General features: G+C 44.3%; 1 protein-coding gene across 7 annotated transcripts in view; it reads left to right on the forward strand.

Annotated features, from left to right (window-relative positions):
• Positions 1 to 22,556, forward strand: part of PTPRK (protein tyrosine phosphatase receptor type K) — a 1,685,403-nt gene that overhangs the window by 1,522,733 nt on the left and 140,114 nt on the right. For all 7 annotated transcript variants that reach the window (XM_086927009.1, XM_086927007.1, XM_086927008.1 and 4 more), the window contains 4 exons: positions 6,399 to 6,586; positions 7,039 to 7,126; positions 14,196 to 14,272; positions 21,747 to 21,783. In XM_086927009.1, the coding sequence (XP_086783135.1) occupies positions 6,399 to 6,586; positions 7,039 to 7,126; positions 14,196 to 14,272; positions 21,747 to 21,783 (390 nt within the window). The remainder of the gene's footprint in view (positions 1 to 6,398; positions 6,587 to 7,038; positions 7,127 to 14,195; positions 14,273 to 21,746; positions 21,784 to 22,556) is intronic.

A 22,556-nucleotide genomic window follows, 5' to 3' on the forward strand; every position in this document is an offset into this window, starting at 1 on the left:
GCCTGCCACAGGACTTCGACGAATAACCTTTTCCCGTACAGACCGCATCAGTACATTCTTTACACCAATTCACGTCACACCCTCCCAGAGACAGTACCAGTGCAAACATACCTCTCATACATGACCTGTCCAGTGTGGCTAACCGTGCAAGCTCCCTTCTTGTACAGAACCGCTACAACTTTGGCAAAAGAAAGCAACCCACGTTGCACATATACGTATAGTGCAGTCAGAAGTGTGCCCTTTTGGTGGTAACAATACAGCCCAGCCTGAGTGGGATACAGTGCACACCACAGGCATCTCCAGTAAACTTTCTTCGCACAGGAAAAAGATGGCTCAAGAAGCTGTCGTATATTTTCTCTGCTGAGAACCATCCTAGATTTCCTCATACACATAACAGTCACATCCTAGGCAAAATTAGTGCTCGCCAGGGTGCCTTAACGTACAGCTCATGCACAACTCGGAAAGCCACAGTGCAAGTTACACACAAAAACATGCATGCTTGCAAGTCCACACAAAAGTACAGCACCGAAGGAGTCGCAGGGAAATCCTCACTATCACGCAATTATTTAGTATGGGCAACAGCTGTGCAAACATCCTTCGCATACAGGATATGTACTGCTCAGACAGCAGCAGGGCAGCTCTCCTTTGTGCAGGCCCAATAGTTAGAGCGCGGCATTAGCAGTGCAAGCTTCATTCATGCACGTCAGGAACTGCACAGAGAGCAAAAGCGCCCGCTTCCTCTCTTGTGTTCTCTTTTACTGTCTCTTGCTTTCAAAGTCTGTCGCTTGCTCTCCCTTCCAGTCAAGGATGGGCAAAGACAAGAGAAGGTCGAGGAAAGAGTCATATCCAAGAAAAAAAGAGCACAGTAAAAAAGAATAGGTGGATTTCTTTCATACATCTGTCTCCACATGGAGTGCAGGGTTTTTCACTGTAACTATTCCAGTACCTTGACATGCATGAGAGCCATCCAGGGGCGGCTCCTCTGCTAAGGCGGCGGTGCGTCGCCCCACTGCTCTGTGAGCTGGTCAAAAAGGAAAAAAAATTATAACGCATTGTTTTTATCATTTTATGTGTCCATCGTTGCTCAGCTGGCTAGAGGCCGGGATGGGCTATCACAGAGTATCAGGGGGAGGAGTGATGAGCACTCCCTTAAGCGCCCATGATGGTTTGGCCAGCCATCTTGGGTCTGCCGAACAGTAATGCGCTCTTTGCATGTTCTCCACCAGGCTGTATTTTACAGCCTCCGTGGAGAACATGCACAGCCTCCCAATCCCTCTGTCCGTGCCGAACCACGGCGCTCAGACTAATTACAACGCTGTTGTAACGCTTCTTCGTGATTGGCTAAGGGAGCCTGTGTCCTTCCTGCTCCTGGAGTCCTGGAAGTGGGCGAAGAGGGCCGGGAAGCAGTGACTGGCAAGCAGGTAAGTGAATTTTGTTTTCTTTCCCCCCAGCAGTAAGTAGCAGCCGCCACTGGTTTCATCTACCCCACAAATTGTTAGCACGCTAATCTCTTTCTTGGGAATTTTTGACACATTTTTTAGGAATCTTGAGCAAAACATGATTGGCCATCACCCAAGCCCATACATTCATAAAATGCCAATCAGTATTGGTTGCCATGCGTAGAGAAGAGCTATAACTGTTAATTACAATGAAACCGCCACAGAAAATTGATGTTATATATACAATAAAGCAAAATCAATCGGATTTTTTCATTTTTCTTTCAGAAAAGTAAAATCATGTTTGGAGATTACCGAATGTACAGTATATATTTTGAATACAATATTTTTCTTAGTGTTCGGGGAGGCAGGGGATAAGTTAGCTCCATCCATAAGACCTACTTGATTAAAACCCAAATGGGCTGCCCAGTGAAAACATTAAAAAAAACATAACTCCAGTTTAAAAACTACTGATAGGGCAATGCAGTGGGCGTAAACTGGCTATAATTTCTCACCAATCATGTATAAAGGTTCTCATTCCATGGTTACCACATATACCCAATATAGTTTTAACACACCGCATTTAAATATGGTCTCCTAATAGAGGTCTATGTTAATAACAAAGACTTGGTCACACTTTATGGAAGCCATTGAACAGAAGTGACTGGAACTGAAAAGCAGCAGTAGAAAATGGAACAGAGACAGGATTGGCAGCACTGAAGGACAAGATCCAATTGAGGTAAATAGGAACGATAAGTGCTCCTGCCTAGTGATGGCCTGCACTTTGGCAAAAGGATGTAGAATTGAAATCACGGTGATATGCTTACTGAGCTGGGAAGTTGTAAGGCTTTTTATTTTTTGCGGGAGTCCTGGATGGTGATAGGCAGCAATTCCACTTGACAGTTCTTTGCTACGGTTACCTGTTTTTGTTGAAACAAAACATTTAATATATTGTGTCCCTCTTGAGGCCCACACACCCCTGTACCAAAAAAGAGACAGGGCCAGTACTCTGATTCCACAAGAAGAAACATGGTCAGAGACCTCTTTCATTAGTTACTTCACCCCTACATTGAATAGGTCTATGAAACCTAAAGAAACATTTCAGTTGCCACGAAAGAGTTTCTCTTGGTACTCGACCTCTCAATGTGCGTTTTCCCATCAAAATGTACATTTAGAACACAATACTGAAGATTTATGATTGAAGGCATTTGTGTTTATTTAAAACCTTTCTTTTTCGTTTATTACGTCAAATATACATAACATTCAGTGCATATCCTCAAATACAGTTTCTGTTCTGTGCAACTAGTACTCCAGAAACTGAAAGTCAATACAGAATAAGCACAGTACATATACCAAATCTGACCTAAAATGACTGTATATCAGGTTCTCACTTGGTGATAACAGCTCCTGCGTTCAATAAACACTTGTAGACATTCATATTCCCCGTTCTCCCTGGTCTGAACCAGTGTCCGAGCCATCATGTTCTTTAAAATCATCCAGTATCCGCTTACTAGCTGCCACAACCTCAGCAGCTTTATTATCCATGCGGGAGAGGCGTATATGTTTTTCTTTTACCCCCCCCCCCCCCCATTCTAGTACATCCTTGATGAATGTCTACAATCCACACCCAGGAGCCCATCCAACTTAAGACCACCCTGCGCTTGGCCAAGAGCAGCAGACAATATCTTGCGTCCCTTGGGCTTTTTTTTATTATTCCCAACAGGCAGGCCCCAGGTGTACAGTAATATCAGTGCCTGTAGCCCCCTCAATCCTAGGCACCACCTCATTCCAAACACCATGATCCTCTGCACACTGCCAGGCCAGATGTAAGAAGGAGGCCTTCTCATCCCGTCTATTTTATTGAGCCAGGAGAGAGTCATATAAGTGTGGTGTAAATAATTGAAACGTCAGAACTTACATTTGTTGTTACAAGAAACAGCTTGTACCAGCCTACAGGCATGAACCTATTCCGAATCACCAAGGGGTGCCCCTAAGTCTGTCTCTCAGGCTGCTCTCGCCTGATATCTCCTCTTAGGGCTTTGTAAATGAGTGTGATGAGGTGCCTGCCCTTTACCCACCTAATTAATCCTCTTAATGTCTTAGACGATGGAGCCGCTAGGTGTATGCTCCATTTCTCTTTTGCCGTGTAGTCTGACTTTGACCCCTCAGAACTCTATCCATGTTTAGACGCTGAGGCACAGCCATCGTGGGCGTAACCAGTATCCATAAGTATCAGAAGCCCTCTCCCTCCCATCGGAGCACAAGATCGGGCAGCTGCTCCGGCGGCACCGTCGCCAATCTCCCCAGTGGGAACAACAAGGTGTTCCTAATGTTGACTCTTGAGCCGGAGATCTGCCCAAAGTCCGCCGTATGAGGGCACTCATGTTAGTTTTCCTGTCGCACCTTTCAGTGTAGCTTTGCCTCTGAAGTTCTTCACCAAAGTACCCACCACTTTTACAGGGGTACTTTATCCCCCTGCTATTGAGGTTATTTTGGAAGCACTATTTTATTGTAAAACGGTTCGCACATTTTGTAGCAGTTTATCTTCTACTGTATGTAATGCACGTATAATAATGACTCGCACATTCACAGTGCTTTCTGTCACAGGCTGTGGCCTAGTAGCTCTAAAAATACACAAATCGCTATTCTCCACTTCACCAGCCAAGATTTAATTCTGTGGCTCTCTAGTTACACACAGACCCTTTAAGGTGGATTAACTACTAGAGGTTAAATAATGAACTACAGTGCATTGCCCACTGAGTAGCACTTTTTATTTATTTTTAATTTAAGCTGGCCCTTAATTTATATGTAGATAACCGACGGTGAAAGGTCTAAAAAATGTACCTAATATTTTGTTCTTAGCCCAACTTTTGACCCGCCCAAGCGCTCACTCTCAAAGCCCCCCAGACATTACTGAAATCAACAACAGAAGCAAACTAATATTACCAGGAGTCAGTTTTTGCTAAAATAGAAGCATCTGTTTTCATAATGTTGAAAATAAAACCTTTTTTAGAAAAACAGTGTGAAAGATGATTAAGGGACCACTTCTTCTCCTTGAATTAAAGAAAGCATTTTACTTGGATCTTACAGTTCATCATTGATGACTGTAAATGTTATGTTTCAATGATGATGAATCATGTTCAGCAACCTCAAGTTCCAGGCAGCTGTAAAAGCCAAGCCACCAGCATCCCATGAAATATAGTATGGTTCTCCTCGGATGCCTTGCACTAAAGATGCAGCCCGTGCATTACAGCCATTATACTCCGGGCCTCTGGGAATTATGCAATTGTGCTACGCAGCGATTTTCACATAATTATAGATTTGCCACATAGTCCATCTTCTGCCACATAAGCTGCAGATTTTAACTACAAAAAATGTGTTTAGAACTCAACCGGCTCACTAGTTACTTAAAAGCAGCGACAGTAAGGGCTCTTTGCAAAGCTGTACTGGCCACCTTTTTGTTGCTATCTTTTGCTGTTAAACTGGTCTTTATGAGGTGCAATTCAAGATTGACCATCATGCTGGAGAAAAACAAGCACACTTGTCACATTAGTTCAGAAAGGTGTCATCATTTAAGTTTTGCCAACATATTTTATTTGTGAAAAAGTACCCTTGTGCCTTTTTTGGTAATTCTTTTTGGAGACTCTGTGTTTGGACTGTGTAGTAAGCCTCTGATACCAAACCACAGTCCCCCACAAACCTTTGGTTTGCTTAACACTGTTTAATATTTTTTCCCCACCATAAAAAATGATTTTCTGTGGGAATTGGGGATGTTTATGGTTGTCGAGGATGAGGAGTAAAAACCATTTTCCAGAACTTTTTGTCAGGAGGGGGTCCTTGGGCTTACAACATTTTGACAGGAGGGTCTCTGCATCAAAAAGTTTGAAGACTTCTGGCTTAGGTGTCAGTGGGCTTATCACCTCTTGCTTAAAATACTGTAATGCCTTGTATCTAAATGCCAACCAGTACTCATTAAATAGGCCCCAAATCATCCAAAATGGGGCAGGATGTTTGGTTCTGTGATTAGCTAAACAATCCTCTGTCAGGGAATGAATGAGGTCTCTACCCTGGCAGAAGCAGGTGTCTTTGTCCTTTGTCAATCACAAGGCTCTCCAAACAATGGGGGCAAGTTATCTCAGGACGACCTTTAATTGGTATGTTCTGATGAGGCCTTTGATATCATCTGAACAATGTAAGATGGCAGTCCCTAGATGCAGGAAAGCCGGGAAAGGGGTGGGGGGGATAGGGCTGTGCTAGTGGTGGCCGCCAGGCTGTGGAACTCCGTCTCTGAACACATCAGGAGTTCAAATTCGTACCTGATTTTTCATAAGCAGGTGAAATAGTGGTTATTTACGAACTAGTCTTCCCTCAGATATGTTGAATAGTTGAGGTTTGACCTGCTTGGGTCGACACCTTTCCCACAGCTTCCTCCATATAAGTTCTTTAATGCCTTCCGGTTTAACACACACTAGAAGTGCTACAATTACGATTAAAGCACTCTGACACCCTACATTGGTATGAGTAGCACTATTAAAGAAATTAAATAAATGTGAGAGAGATTCTAAGGAGAGATAAGGGGCATCATTGGAGGGTAGTGGTGAGGGAATGCATGTGGAAAGATGCCTCCCAGGCCAGGGGAGCCAGGGGGCACTAACCAAGATTGTTACACTGTGCACCACCAACGTATTGTTACTTAACTTATTTCTCTAGGAAAAAAGAAATTATAATGTAAGATTTGCTGTGACTCGAACTTGTAACCTTCACTCACCAGATAAAGCAGCAAGAGCGTATCTTAAGTCATTGAGCCATCTTGCCCAGTTGATAGGACTCCTAATCCGCAAGTTCTCTCGATTAACAGTTTGCCACTTCAGAATATTCTTTTTTCAAGAAGTTACTTTACAAAACGAGTTCTAAAGAAATTCCTATCGAATTTAAGATTTTTAAAATTACTTTTTTTAACAGACGAAAACCATGCAGGAAGTGCAGCAGAAGCCAATCACTTGCTGGATGTCCCACGCTATCTCTCCGAAGGGACCGAATCGCCATATCAGACTGGCCAGTTGCATCCAGCGATTAGAGTGGCCGATTTACTGCAGCACATCAACCTTATGAAGACCTCAGACAGTTACGGTTTCAAAGAAGAGTACGAGGTGAAAATAAGACTAGGCATCCTCAAAATTATTTTTAAAAAATGCTCAGTGTAATCTATATTGATATAAGACTTCGTGTGATGTATGGCCATTGTGTGCAATAGCTTACCTGGTGTTACACAGGGTAGTTGCAGCATGTTAAACGGCTGTGCGACACACCATAGTGCAATTTGTTTCTGGTAACCTGCGTTAGCAATTAGCATGGTTTGCAGGTAGGAATTCAGCGTTACCTGCACATTTTCTGTAATACATACATGGGCTGCGCCATGAATAGATACAGCTGTGCTAATTTAGGCCATTGACCCGTTTAACCAGCTGACATAAAAGAACCGTTAACTGTGAAGTTTCATGAAGTGTACTTGCCCTCGATTCCATTTAGTTCCTTGTCTTGTGTTTTTTGTAATGGTTGTTTAATTGTGTTTTTCAACTGACATGTTTGTCATGTTTTATAGAGTTTTTTCGAAGGACCGTCTGCTTCCTGGGATGTTGCTAAGAAAGATCAAAACAGAACGAAAAACAGATATGGAAATATTATCGCTTGTAAGTTCATATAATATGTTTTGTATTTGGGTGTGAATTCAAATATTGCGCCGACCGGAATAGCACTCATATCGGCAATCCTTTTTAAATCTCCCCTTCCTTGCCTCCATTTTGTGAAAACAAATTAGGAGAATGGTATGGCTGATGATTATGCCAGGATGTCTTCAAGGAAGGAACTGTTTCTAGTACTTTAAGGAATCCATTTAGTCACTATGGGTTCCGGTGCAGCATGCTACTCGCCCACAAAACACTTCAAGACCCCATCAGGGAAGCGCTATATAAATGCTAATCTTTTTCCCTTCTCTATCCTTCCACTATCCAAATAACTGACTAACATATAAACCACTCAAATTACTTTCATATTTTCACTACGCTAATTCACCACTAATCCTTTATGGGTTCCGGAGTAGGGTGCTACTTGCCGAAAAAGCGATTTGACGCCTCGTATGGGGTAGTAAGCACTATATAAATGCAATTACAATACTAACTGCTGCAGTACTTTCAGTGGAGTTATCTGAAGAAATGGTTTTTGGGATATCTTTAAAGTGAGGGGAACCACAAAGTGCAACACATTAGCATGTGTCCCTTCTGTCCGAAGAGCGCAGGCCGAAGGTCACTATTTTAGTGCCCTCACTCACCGAATCTGGAATGACCTTCCTGCTAACATCAGAAGTATCCAAAATCATGGATCCTTTCGGAAGGCTGTGAAGACCTATCTCTTTCCAAATGAACTTCTTATTGCCCACACCGTCACCCGCTCCCCCCCCACCGCAACAAAAAACCCTTTACCCATGAATGACACCTCAGACACTTGGTTTATGGGTAAAGAACTGCTGCAGGTTTATTTATCATACAACATAGTACAAACAAAACAGGTGATGGACAGAATGTGGATCAATGTCACACATTCACCCCAGTCCAAAGATCTGGGCCCAAATCCATCGTTTTTTTGCACTCCACACCACCCTGGATTAGACAATGGCGATATGCAAATCAGCTCTGACCCTGTGCCCCATGGGAACAGTCCAGTCCGAACTACAAAAGCCATGTCCTTCCCAGAACGGAATCAAGCATCCGAGGACCGGACCGGTTTCGAGGTAACACCTCTCATCAGCCCGGCTAGCTTGACTCCAGTGGTGTGGAGTGCCTGGGACCCACGTCTGAGCATCCCCAGCGCACTTATGGCGGTATTGCAAACAAAACAGGTGATGGACAGAATGTGGATCAATGTCACACATTCACCCCAGTCCAAAGATCTGGGCCCAAATCCATCGTTTTTTTGCACTCCACACCACCCTGGGTTAGACAATGGCGATATGCAAATCAGCTCTGACCCTGTGCCCCATGGGAACAGTCCAGTCCGAACTACAAAAGCCATGTCCTTCCCAGAACGGGTCAGAGCTGATTTGCATATCGCCATTGTCTAACCCAGGGTGGTGTGGAGTGCAAAAAAACGATGGATTTGGGCCCAGATCTTTGGACTGGGTTGAATGTGTGACATTGATCCACATTCGGTCCATCACCTGTTTTGTTTGCATACAACATAGTACGACATTAGTGTGTCATCTTACGGGTGATCCAGGACAGGCAGCCCCTCGCTGCCCCACCCGCCTGTCGAGCCAGTAAGCACGGTGGGTCGTCCCGGACTGTGCAGCACCTTGTAGATCCGTCTCTTGTACTCCCGCCCCTTTCAGGGCGGAGCGGACTGGCACACCACCGGTTGGTTCAGGCCCCCCAACCGCCCGAAGGACTAACTGGGTGCCGGCGTGGTTTTCAGAACCCCCTGCGGTTCACGGTCTTTGGCTCGAGCACCCTTACTGTGCCAGGCAGAGGTACCCTTACTGTATCTGTCTGCCGCAGAGGTACCCTTACTTTACCCGTCTGCCTCCAGATCACCCTGTGACTCTGCCTGCAACACAGAAAAACATTAAAACGTTCCAGCCATACGCGCCGCCTGACCAGATGCTGGGTCAGAGGAAGGGAGGGATGCAGCACACGCGGGGAGACAACGCGACCCAGGAAGGTGGCCGAGCACAGGAAGCAGAGGACGCGGCAAGGGCGGGCTAGGCCTATTATACCTTGCCTGCCCCCCAGGAAGACCCTCCCCACGCAAGCCGGCATGCAGGTAAGGGGCGTGGCGAGGGAAGGGGGTTCCCTGAGTCCTAGCTGCATACGCGCACTAGTGACCGACAAAGGGGGGAGGGGCTGGACAAATGGCCACTAAGGGGGGCTGCCCTGCTAATGTCCCCCTGTGCGGGACGCGGGCAGCGACATAGTGCCCACACAGTCACCCGCTCCCCCCCCTGCAACAAAAAACCCTTTACCCATGAATGACACCTCAGACACTTGGTTTATGGGTAGAGAGCTGCTGCAGGTTTATTTATCATACAACATAGTACGACATTAGTGGGTCATCTTACGGGTGATCCAGGGCAGGCAGCCCCTCGCTGCCCCACCCGCCTGTCGAGCCAGTAAGCACGGTGGGTCGTCCCGGACAGTGCAGCACCTTGTAGATCCGTCTCTTGTACTCCCGCCCCTTTCAGGGCGGAGCGGACTGGCACCCCCCCGGTTGGTTCAGGCCCCCCATCCACCCGAAGGACTAACGGGGCGCCGGCGTGGTTTTCAGACCCCCTGCGGTTCACGGTCTTCAGCTCGAGCACCCTTACTGTGCCAGGCAGAGGTACCCTTACTGTATACGTCTGCCGCAGAGGTACCCTTACTGTACCCGTCTGCCTTCAGATCACCCTGTGACTCCGCCACATTCCTGGGGAGGCTACTGTCGATGCCAGGGCCCCCCCACACCCTAGTATTGTAGATCATTTCAGTGGCACCCTGCAGCTGCTAGTGCATCCCGTAAATCTAGTAGGAATATGTCCATGCCAATCTTGGACAGGTGCACCCCATCCTTTTCGTAGTAGCCTTAAATTTTGTCTTGGACTAGTGCATGCCTGATGAATCCTAGGCCCCTTTGCTCCATGAACTTCTGCATGGACTTATTGACCCTCCTGCGTGAATGTTCAACTGCCGCTGCGGATCTTGCGCCACGCCATACCCTGCGGGGCACTATCTCAGACCACACCAGTTCGCATGCTCCCGACCTGCTACTAATCCCCACGATATCAGCCTGCATGTTCTGGATCATTACCCTCCTACCCTTGGTGACCAGGTCATTTCCCCCCAAGTGAATTATCAAGACATGAGGTGGTGGACTCCTGCCCAAGTGCTGCTCCAGGCTTCTCATTAAATCGTCCCATCTCATCCCTGGGTGGCCCATCCAAACCAGCTGCATCTGGGAGAAACCCCTGTTCCAGTACCTGAGAGCCGCCCACCTTTCCAATCTTGCCACGTACTTAAGTCCCATCACCCACACTCGGCGGCCTGCCGGAGAAAGGAGGACGTCATTTTGTCACACGTGGTTTATTAATTTGTAACACTGCACACCGTATCAACGAATGGTCACTCTTAAAGTCTTTAAACTGTACATAAAGTAACACGGCATATTTGCAACATATTTACAAAGATTGTCTTGGACCATGACCATTACACTCTGACCTTGTTCCCCGTGGCATTAAGGGCGAATGTACCTCTGGAAACAGTTGGAACTCCAACGCCCCACCCCCTTCTGGCCCCATGCCTGCCAAAAATGCCGCCGTAGCTGCTCCAATCCTGAAAGAGTGGCTTGTGAACCTCTTTCCTTCCCCAGCTAATCCTGATTTAGACAGGGCTGCCTGCAAGATCCGTTCCAATTGGAACCTAGTCAAAGGTGTCTCGTCCCCATGGACCAGAAAGAGTCCCCCCACTGGTGGCCTGATCTGCATGTACTCTCTAACAGCTGTAACCGGGCAATATCTGTGGTCACCTAAAGCGTGCAGCACGATGTTCGTGCCCCGCCCGGTCCGTCTTAGACCTCCGGATACGGAGTACCAGGGAGTCAGTCGCGCAGACATCCAGCATGCTCAATGCTGCCCCTGATCTATCAGTTTTGGATTTGGCCACCAACGCACTTACCCTGAACGCCCCAAAAAAGGCCAGGCAGAACGCTGTGGTAAATAGTCGAGCCTCGAAGGGTGAGTTGGTGACCCAAGGTAGTACTTATATCAAACGCTGCAGTGAAGGGAAATCTATGGGTGCCCTGGTGTCTGGGGATGTTCCTTCCTCTACGGCCCACCCCCGCAGCGCAGCCCTCACTCTAAAGGAACTGGTGGGATCTGGACCCCCACTGAGCTTGATGTCATGCTTTACGGCCGCCAGGTGGCCACAAATCTCTCACACATAACACAACACAACACACCCTGTTCATGCTTATCTGGCCTCTCGGGCATCCGCCATTTTGTGTACCTTCCTTATCGAACGTAGCATCAGTCTGATCAACACAAATCATTATCATGCACTTAAAATGCCATTCAATTGGGATCTAATGACATTTAAGAAAAAAACAATCAGAAGATGTTAGTGCTATCTTGCTCACAAACCCTGGACATATTATTGCATTTTTTAAATGCTGAAAAATCTGTGATGAGCTCTTCCAGTGTCTCCAGTCATTTCTCCCACCGGCACACCACTAATCAGTAACCAGAGCACTTGGCTGGTACAAATTACTATTGCTAGTTGCCCTACCAGGATTTTTTCGAAGAATCTGATAATTTAGTCACTAAAAGCTGCTGTAATGGTGGTCACAGTAAGAGCTGGCAGATGGCTGAAACGCACCCATTTCACGACTGCTTTCCAGTTTGCCATCTGTGAGTTGAATGGCAGGGCGGTGCAAGCCGCAGCAGTGTCCTTTGTGTGACCTCCCTTAGTCTTTTGTATATGACATTTGATTCAAAGCATGTTCGCCAGTGTGCACTATTTAGATACGATGGGGTGTTACTTTAGCATCCAATAACTCCTCGAGGCTACAGTGGTAGGAGAAAGGCTGAGTAACGGGTCTCTAACAAGCGAGGGCCTCTGTCTGCCCTACCAGCCCCAAGCTGCAACCGTGGCTGTGTTTTTTTGCCATGAACTCTCTACCACCGGTCTTGCTTTACACGACCGTAGTGCAAGCAACCTCTGGCAATACTTCGGCTTCCTCCACACTTTCGCTTCAGTGAGGAACAGAGGCACAGGCATCTGTCCTGAGTGAGCGGGAAATGAGATAGAAATTATTTCATCTGCCTTTAATGCAGAGCACGCAGTTCAACGCCTTATAGAACTTGTAGCAGCCTACACACTGGTGTTTAAGGAGTCGGAAACCATTTTCAGAGAGATTTTTTTTGTAGCAGATTGTCAGTCTTAGTAGTCTTCCACAGTTTTTTGTCAATGTTTAGGGACACCATCAAAGTGATCCAGTTTCCACATCAGCAAGTTAATTGCCTGCATGTCTATTATCTTAAAAATGTGTATTATTAAAAGCGCTTTTAGTGTTGACGTTCGAGCAGAACTCCATGGAAATCTGCAGTCTAAAATGCCAGAGTGTGCATTCTGAAACACCTTTGCGTCTCTACAGTTACTGGTTCTGTCAGTCCAATTAATAATAAGAACAAGCATTAAAAATGCAATAGGTCTCGCCTTTTATTAAGTTAAAGCCATTTGCTTTGCTATACCATTAGCAAAGCAAATGACTTTAGCTTAACCAAAGGCGAGACCTGTTGCATTTTCAATGCTTGTTAAAGATGTTTTAAGCCATAAGAGACTAATTAGATTTGCATGTTTCAGCAATATGTAGATAACAATCTATTGTGCCCCTGCTACAGCTGGAGAGGGTATGTGGTGTTAAAAAAATGTTAACTTCTTTCAAAACAAGCTTTGGCAAAGCCAAAGATCGGGGCTATTAGAGCTATAGGCTTTGCTAATCTTATTTGGCCATGCTGAAGAGCATCTCAGCTGCTTTGCATCACAGCTTAAAAAAACAATAGTGTGATCATGCAGGCCCTGTGTCATTTTGTAGGCATGCACGCGTTCAACATGCATTCGCTGGGCTAAAAAATTCCATAGCTTTTTTTTTCTTTTTATTTACTGATGCAAAGTTGTTTGGTAAATAACAAACAAGGAGCGAAAAATCACAGTTTTGAAATGAAGCACTAAAACATTTAAAAGTATTTTTTTTTATTAAAAAGGAAGAACGGGATGCAGGAGTGGTCTTGGGGAGGGAATTGGGGTAGAACGAACATCATGGGCAGCGGGAGAAACAACACAGGAGAAAGAGAGCAATGTGGACTCTAGATGGGGAAAAATACTCAGAGGCAAGAAAGCGCAGCAATCTCATAAAGTGCTTAAAAAGAAGAAAAAGAGTAGTTGCATGAGAGTGTAGAAGGTAGCCAGTCAAGAGATTGTTAAGCAGCAATACACAGACAGTTAACAAGCTGATTGCAGCAAAAACACAGAAGTGGATGCCTGCTTGTGCCCTGGGGAACTGACAGCAAAAACAAAGCAAAGCACATGCGAAACGACAATTTCGTTGCTATGGCAACACAATGGTGGGGGACTGTCCACAGTCCCTATGGACACGCGCATACTGTTTGCTTTGGACAAATGGCAAGAGCAGCTATGTTTGTCCATGCAGATGCGTGCATGAAAGCCCTCGGCAAATTGATTCCAAAAGGTACTTGCATAGCGAGAGCAGCGCATACCCTGCTTTCCCCAGGCGAGACCTAAAAATGGTTTGTGTGTAGATGAGAATTTTATTAAATAAGTGTGGAATTAGTTTGCGTGCCCCTGATAAGCATGTTATCGAATTGCCAGTCTTGCAGCTGCCATGAATGTATGCCCCTTTATATGCTTTGTCTTGTCAGTAAAGTCATTCACGTACAAAGAGCAGCAACCTGACATGTCAAAGTTTAGCCTTGTGGTGTCAAATGTGGGTCCACATCAATGCCATATTTAAAATATAATCATCCACTCTAAGAATGTTATTTTTAGGTTTGTTTACATTAATTTCATATACATTTATCTTGCATACATGTTCTGAAACTGTTGCATACACATGATCCTCCTCTATGTATACTGGTCATCTATTTTCTAGTCCTAGTCAGTAGTGAAGTTGTTACCAAGGGTGGATTATTGATTACTCCTGTTTCTTCCCCTTGTGTAGATGATCACTCCCGTGTCGTCTTGCATCCCGCTGAGGATGACCCATCTTCAGATTACATTAATGCCAACTACATAGATGTAAGTATGTCGCATGCCACCCATGCTGATTTTCCTTACTCCTGCCACCCATGCTGATTTTCCTTACTCCTTCCACCTTCTGTATGTGAAATGTTCTGCATGTCATGCTTCTATGAGTTGATTATTTGCCTTTTGTACAACAAAAAAGTACGAAATGCTCTTTGCTTTGTTCGAAGTCTTAGTACTCACTGATGTTGTGCTTTCTTTCACTCCTGACTTTGTTTTGGCCTGTAGATTTGGCTGTACAGGGATGTAAGTACCTCTATATGTCCATAACAGACCCCTGTAATAAATATTTATATTAGCTGTCATTCCCAATTACAACTAATGCTGTGCATGTGTCATTCAGCCGACCACATTTTCGATTTGTGCTTTCTTCATACCATCTAAAGTAAGATCTCCATTCGAAAAGGACAGCTTAGTCGTGCTCTGTTTACCAGCATATTGTACTGTCCAGGACATGCTAGACAAACCATTCACCTTTAGCAAAGCTCATGAATCCTTGAGTCACTCATGCTCATTGCATCTCATTTTTGTTTCTTGGATGTTATGGTTATTCCTGGCAACAGTACTTCCTTGAAGGGCTGGGGCCTAGCTTGTCTGACAGATTTGAGTGAATGTTCAATTGGAGAATTTGGAGAACATAGTTCAATGTCTTGATGGGAGAGGTTGGTGAACCCCAACCAGCTAATTCGAAGATGAGATTTGTTCACATCCATATGTTTCTCCCAATCTATAATCTATGTACAGGTCTAGCAGTGTTTTTTGACGAAACACAGTTGCACGTTTGTGACTGTAAAGCAGTGATAAGTAATATGCACATGACTGAGTATGTTGCAGTGAGGTAAAACTCGAGGCAGAGACCTCTGCTCCTTGGAGCTTCTAGTTCCTTCTTTATGCTGTCAGAAGTGTTTGGACACCTTAACTTCAATCTTAGTTTATCTTATGAAGGGAGAAGTGGGGCAGGAATAAGGTGGAAAGTGCATCCAAAAATCTGAATAAAAAAATAATGTAATTCTGTTTGGCTTGCCTAATGAAATGTGGCGTGCTGTAGACAAATTTCACATACAAAAGGCAAAAGGATCTTTCTGTCTCGATTGACTGCGAAACAGAGGTTTGACTTCAGTGTTTGCTAAAACGGCATGACGAGCCACTGTTGATGTTCTTGGCCGGCTAAATGTTTTAAAACATCTTGATGCAGAAAAAGGAAAGTGTTCCCCCTCTTTTGTTAGACTGTTATCTCAGATATTCATGTACCGAAGGATCTGGTGTATTTTATTGATTGGGGCTTTTGTTGTAGCTGTTTTGGAGTCATGAATGTTGCCATTGTCAGTTCAACTTTTTTAAATAGCCTCCGTCTGCACCAAGGACTTTATTTTCTCCTGGACAGCTCACTCATGGCTCATATAATCAATACAGATATAGGAAAAGCATTGCCATGTAAAGAGAACATTTATAAATCTGCTCCTATGATAATAACCATACTTTTCAAAAATATGAAATGCTTGCATGTACCCTCTGTGTGCCCACTGTTTGTTATCAATGTAGTATATTGCATCTTACGTGTATCTTTATGAATGGACTGCTTTCCGTTGTGTGTGTGTATACATACTTTGCAGCATTTCCAATTGACGCACCAGCCTTAGGTGGCACCAAGTTTCTGCTACTTATGTTTGCGGACGATACCCTTATAATGTCTAAAACTCTGAAGGGTCTCCAGACAGCCCTAATCAAATTTGAAGAATTTTGTCAATCAAATGACCTAGAGATTAATGTATCAAAAACTAAATTGATGGTTTTATCAAAAAATAGACCAGTGGTTGCGCATGTTTCCATGAATGGATCTAAATTAGAGCAGGTGAACGTCATTACATATTTAGGGGTCGTTTTGAAAAGTAGGATTAGCTGGAAACCCCAGATTTATACTCTCTCTCTTAAGTTTGCGCAGCTATCGGGGTGCTTAATTAAGGAACAGAGAACCTCTCTAACTAAAAGGATAGGTCCCGCTCTGAAAATCTACAATGCCAAGATAAGTTCAACGATCTTGTACGGTGCGGACCTCTGGGCCTTTGCGGACCTTTCCCCGTTAGTTAGACTCCAAAATAATTCATTAGAAACCTTGTGGGCCTCCCCCTTCCAGCGCCCTAAAGCCTTTGTTATTGGACTTTGGCTGCCATGCAATCGACGATGAGGCATGCTTTAACCCAGTGGCCTTATGGAGGAGAATATGGACCACGCCTGAATCGGCACTTTTTGACGAAGACATTTTGGATGTTAGATCCTTGCTGGGCTCGGGTAATATCCCCTGGTTTAAAAAAGTAAGATTGGTTCTAGAAAATCTGGGTTTGAGTAATTTATGGACCGACCCGGCAAACAATTCCTTTCCAACAAAAAATGACTTTAAGGCATTATACTGGTTGACAGTACGTCAAAACATATTAATATGATAAACATCTACTCACTGTCCGGTAGGTTCATGGAACATAAACTTGAACCATCCTTCAAAGACTACTGGGATATAATCACCAAGAGTATTGACCGGAAGCTTTACCACCAGCTTAGAGTTGGTTCCCTCCCAATAAGATCCTTCACTAAAAAATGGAAAGGACAGGTGCAAGAGCTTTGCCCTTGATGTAAGGATGAGAAGGAGTCTTTTGGCCATATATTTTTTGTATGCCCTGCCTATCTAGCCCCCGAACCAAATGGCTTAAACCAATCTGTAGAAACATGGGAACGCGGGTGGGTCTGGAGGCTCTAAGGATTATGAGGACTGGTACAAGGGAACCAGTGGTAATTGCAGTAGCAAACTTCCTGGGCTGGATATGGATAATCAGAGCCAACCACTTAGATAAAGGCCTAACAGTAGTTACTTGAATTGTTTTAATATGTTTTCTGAGCTCGCTATTATTTGCTTATTTAAAATAGCTGCTGTTTTACTTTGGTAGTTGCACCTTTTCTGCATATTATATTTTGCACCTCACTAAGAAATGAAATGTTTTTGTAAGCTTTTATGGCTTTGCTCAAGTATTTATTGTTATGCTTAATCGTTTTTTTTTTTAAATTATTGTGTAATAAGATTAAGGATGATATTTAGGTATATTTTTAATGCTTGTCTTTTATGATGAATTAATCGAAATAAAGACATATGAACTGTATACATTTCTTGATTTGCACAATATAATTATGCTTTACAAATACCACCTGTCCTAGCTTTTCTGCTTCTTGGATAGGTGGTTTCTGCTAGGTAGTAATGTGATCTGGAAAAGAAACAACCAACACAAGAATGTATCTATGGAGGTCGCACAATTTCATCTTTCAGAAATGTTAGGCCCTCCTGTAATTCTGAATGTAAGTTCATTTACAATGCTCGGGTCATCATAACCTGACCCTAGCCTTCATGGCTAGGTCCAGCTCCACCCTTACACAAACACCACTGTTTTGCAAGTTCTACAAGGGCTGTAGGTAAAACGGAAGATATCTGTGCATGTGTTGTGTACATTCCCCTCTGCTTGAGGAACTTGGCACCAACGTCTGGACATTGAGTGTACAACGCTGGTTCAACGAGGCGTGGTCTCTGGATGGACTTTGTGTCTTCCCTCTAATCATAAGAAGTGTTCTGCCTTTATGCTGACAAAGGATCATCGTTGCTATCAGCATGCCTTTGAAGTCCCCCGGTTTGCATGAATCTTCTCCGTGAAGCTTTCTAGAATGAAATGCTTACAAGGCTTTGTGGCATCTTACAATCATTGCTGTCAGTCAAAAAGCCAAGGATGTTGACGGGTTTACAGTCCTTTGTTTTAGTGATGGCGCATAGTCCAAATGTGTATACGTTTATTTATTTTCAGTCTTTTTATTGACATTTCATTTACTTTTCCGGAGGCGGAAGATGGTCATCATAGGTAGCTTATGTCGCAAGTGTGCTGCCCTACATTATATGTTGATAACGTGTTTGTGGCTGCAGGTTTAGCTTGAGGATTTTTAAATAAAGGATTGGAAACATCAAGAGACCTTGAGCCTCTCCACTATTAGTTATCCTTTTGAGAAGCTACTCTGAAGTCTGTTGGAAAACATGCCACATATCTCAAGTGATAAGCAAACGTTCTGTTAAAAAAGACTAAAAGAAAAATCTCATGGTGTGTGCATGTTTTATACTAAACTGCAATGCCCTACCTTAATCTGCCTAATTACAAAATGATGACCGGTAAGTGTAGTAAATGCAAAGACTTTTATCCTTTCCTGATACTGATTCTCCTGACATGGTATTTATGGGTTTTGGACTTACTTCATTAATCCACACTCGTTAGAAGGCAGGGGCACAATCGATCTCTGGTGCTGCCATAAAGGCCCCTCACCGTGATAGTGTAGGCACAGACACAAGCTAGTTAAGGTGCCAGCAAGGGGACCAATACAAGAGAAGGGGAGAGGCAGCTTAGAGGAGAGCAGCAAGTAGAGGTGGAGGCAGATAGGGACAAACTTATTAGGTATAAAGATACAAATCTGGATCTAGACGCAGATTCCTTACGATCCCACCCATCCTCCCCACTCTGCAAACTGATTTCTAGGGACAGGGATGACCTCTTTCAAGGCCATAGTTTTGAAACACCTGTGGTCTGTGTTCTTCATGGCTCTGTGCTTCTGGCGTGGAAAATCATGTGAAAAAACAGACATCAACTTGTCTCTGTGACGCCTAAATAGGTACTGCGACGTAACGTCCGAAACCGACAACAGACACAGAGCCGATCGACGACACCACCACCACCTACGGACGTGCACTTGTGCTACTCAAAATCTCCTCTGCCTCCTGATGTTGAAGTCAAGTAGTCCAGAGGCCAGTTGGCTGTTAGACCTGCTGGTACAAAGGAAGCACAAGTCATTGAAGACTTTAAAGTAGGAAATGCCTTTATGGAATTCTCCATTAAAGTAAAGTGCCTCATTACATAGAGAGAGGTGTGGCTCATTGGTTGACTCCTGAGTACGGGCCACGGTTCAATCCCCAGCGGCAGCTCAGCATCATGTGGCTGGGCAATGGCTCACTTAATCTCCCCGACGGCCCCCCAGCGCCTGGATACCCTTAGGGGTGATACGTTTGTGCTTTACAAATGTGGGATCATTATTATTACATCAGACTGTAATCTTTCTCTACTTCAGTGCTCTTAATCACTAAATTAAGGCAAGTGGTGGAACTTTGTGCCTAAAGGATCAGTACTCCCACATACCTACCTGTTTGTAGGAGTACTCCCTGAATTCTGATTGTATCGCTGACTCTTCGAAGTACTTGTCTGAATTGAAACCTAAATCAACGCCAACATTTTAGTTGAAAGAGGTAGCGCTTCAGAGGCAAGAAGTTTCAACCTAATTTGATGGGGTGATGTAACATCCGTGCATTGAATGGGTCGGGATGGTTGGCCACAGAGTACCTGCACTACTTGATTTCAAGAGTGAGCGTGTGCCTGCACTTCCCAGCAGTTGTGCAATACTTTGCATTGAAGTGTACCAGCTCTTCTTATAAGCAAGTAGGTAGTCTGTTAAAAGGTACCTGCACTTCTATTATTCCTTATCAAGCACTGCTGGGCATGTAGAGGGAGTGTAGTGCAGAAGTTCAGCTAACACTGCAGAATATAGTTTCTTGTTAGATGGGGGTTATACTTTAGAATATAAGAATGTTGTTGTTTATCTATGACTCAAGATTTATCTTTTCCAGACTTGAGCAAATTGTTTTCTCTACTGCCGCAGAGACTGGTTCGTTGCACGTCGTCTTTGAGGCTCATTGTACAACAACAAACTACCTAGCAGCCAACTCCTACTGTGTTGCCTTTACTGCATTTTTCCCTCAAACCAGTGCTCCAGCCACATGTAAGTTTATTTCACAAAATGGCAGCCTCGATCCTTTGAGGATGTGGTGCTGGAACACTCTCCTCTCTAGAAGTCCTTTACCGGATGGCAGTGTCAGCAGATGGTGGGGTGATGTCAGTAGGTGGGTTTGGTTTTCCTACGAGGGATGTTTCAACTTAGTTCTACCCCGGGTATGTCACTCACTATTAACCCCATGCATGCTCATGACGGAGCCGCTCCGTCATGAGCCGCGGTTGCGCTGTGCTCATGAAGGAGCGGTTCCGGCATGGCCCTGCCGCCGCGCCTGCACGGCGCTGATTTCGTGCCTGCCGCCGCGCGTTCTATTGAGCGGGCGGGGCCATGACGGAACCGCTCCGTCATGAGCACAGCGCAACTGCGGCTCGTGACGGAGCGGTTCTGTCACGAGCATGCGAGCGTCGCTCGGCCCCCCCTAGCACTGCGGCGGAATTGCCGCTGCAGCGAAGGGGTTAATGTAGCAATCTAATTTATGAAAGAACATGTTCTAAGATCAGGGCCGTAGCAGGCACCGTTTGTTTCCCAGGTGGTCTGCCTGGGTGGAGGCCGTTTTTTGACCCCTGGGGCCCATTTATGTTACTGGGCCGGTTTAGCAGCATAGCTGCAATATCTGCCCCCTGTACCAAAAGCAGCTGCAGTGTTTTACAAGCGCACCCACCCCGCCACCTTCTACTCAATTGCCAGGGCCGATTTGCATTCCCAGTCCGGCCCTGTCTAAGATACCAGAGTCAAAATATAGCATGCACTTGTGTGTATTGTGGTTTAAATAATACAGTGCATGTTAGTACCAACCAGTTGCAAAGAGAGAAAAAGTGAAATATAACAAGCATTCACAATGCAATAGGTCTCGCATTTGCAAGAGTTTAAGCTATTGGCATTGTAAATGGCAATGTCTTCCATTTATTTGTTTTGATAATTAACACATAAATAAAAGGCATTGTCATTTACAATGCCAATAGCTCAAACTCTTGAAATTGCAAGTTCTATTTAATTTCAAAGAAGCGGCCGCCATTGTCCTGGGCTGCTTGGAAAGTGAACACGCTCATTGCGTGTTGAATGTTGCACGAAAGCATGTTGTACCTACAGTAGGGGAAACTCGTTAAAGAAAATAGCGATTACAGACTAAATAAGACATACTGTTTAACAACAAAGTTAAAGGCCCATTCCTCATGGGAGATTACAAATGAAGACAAGGTATTACTAAGGAGGGACTAACAATCCTATTAGTGAACCAAAAACCAGTATTTACAAAGGCCAATGACCCAAGCCAATGAAAAATATGGGCTGAGCTTCACGTCCACACTCAAATACAGCTTGCCTCGCTGACAGCACATGCAGTGCCCAGGCTCGACATAAAAACACTTCTATGCCAAGTATTGACTTCTTGGGGACCTAATTTTTGATTGGAGAGACATAGCTCGTTTGCAGTGCTGCTTAGCAGATGCTAAACAGTAAATTAACAGTGGTTCTTTCTTCGTTATTGGCATGTTTTGGATTAGCTGTGTTTTGAAAGTCCATGCATGAATGAAACCAGGATGGTTGTACACTGTACCCATAACCATAATCTGATAGCTCTGCAAATTAATGATTCATTTCCCTTCTGCAGGGGTATCAGAGACCCAGCCACTACATCGCAACGCAAGGTAAGAGCTCATCCAATCATTTCATTTCAATCAAGCATCCCTCTGTATGCATTCATTTCAAGGAAGCACACACATATAGCAGAGCGCCATTGATGTTAGTCATGTGACATGAATAGCTGCTATTTCTCCAACCCTACAGTAGAACATTTATTTTTTTTTGCCCAAGTTTATCATGTCAAATTAAAACACGTTTGCCCTTTTATATTACAGCTAGTCGAGACTGGATTACTCAAGGTAATCCTACAAATATTTTTACTTGGGTAAAATTTAGTCCAGAGAGCAAGCATAACCTGCATGACTTGGTGGCGTTAGCAAAGCAGAGAGTCCTGCCAAGGTTGTTAGTCACAATCTGTAGTACGATTTGTCAACAGCATGTTCAGGGCAGCCACCAGGATGGAATTTTGAAATCATTCCTTATCTTTGTAAAACCATTACCCTCCTACACGCAGACTGTCTGCACAAGGTTGGTTTTTATATGGATCGACCCCTTGTGAGTGATTTTCTCTGTCCTGGCTAAAGTCTCCATTTGTGATTTTTTTGCCAGAGTGCTCATTATTTTGGTGTTACATCAATCCACAATATTTATATATGTGTGTATATATATATATATATGTGTGTGTGTGTGTATGTGTGTGTGTGTGTGTGTGTGTATATATATATATATATATATATATGTATATATATATATGTATGAGTGTGTGTGTATATGTATATATATATATTTTCCTAAATCAATTTTGATTCAAATTTTCAACTGCGTAATATTTGCCTCC

The sequence above is a fragment of the Lissotriton vulgaris genome, chromosome 6, assembly GCF_964263255.1.
Source record: "Lissotriton vulgaris chromosome 6, aLisVul1.2, whole genome shotgun sequence".
Taxonomy (NCBI): Eukaryota; Metazoa; Chordata; class Amphibia; order Caudata; family Salamandridae; genus Lissotriton; species Lissotriton vulgaris.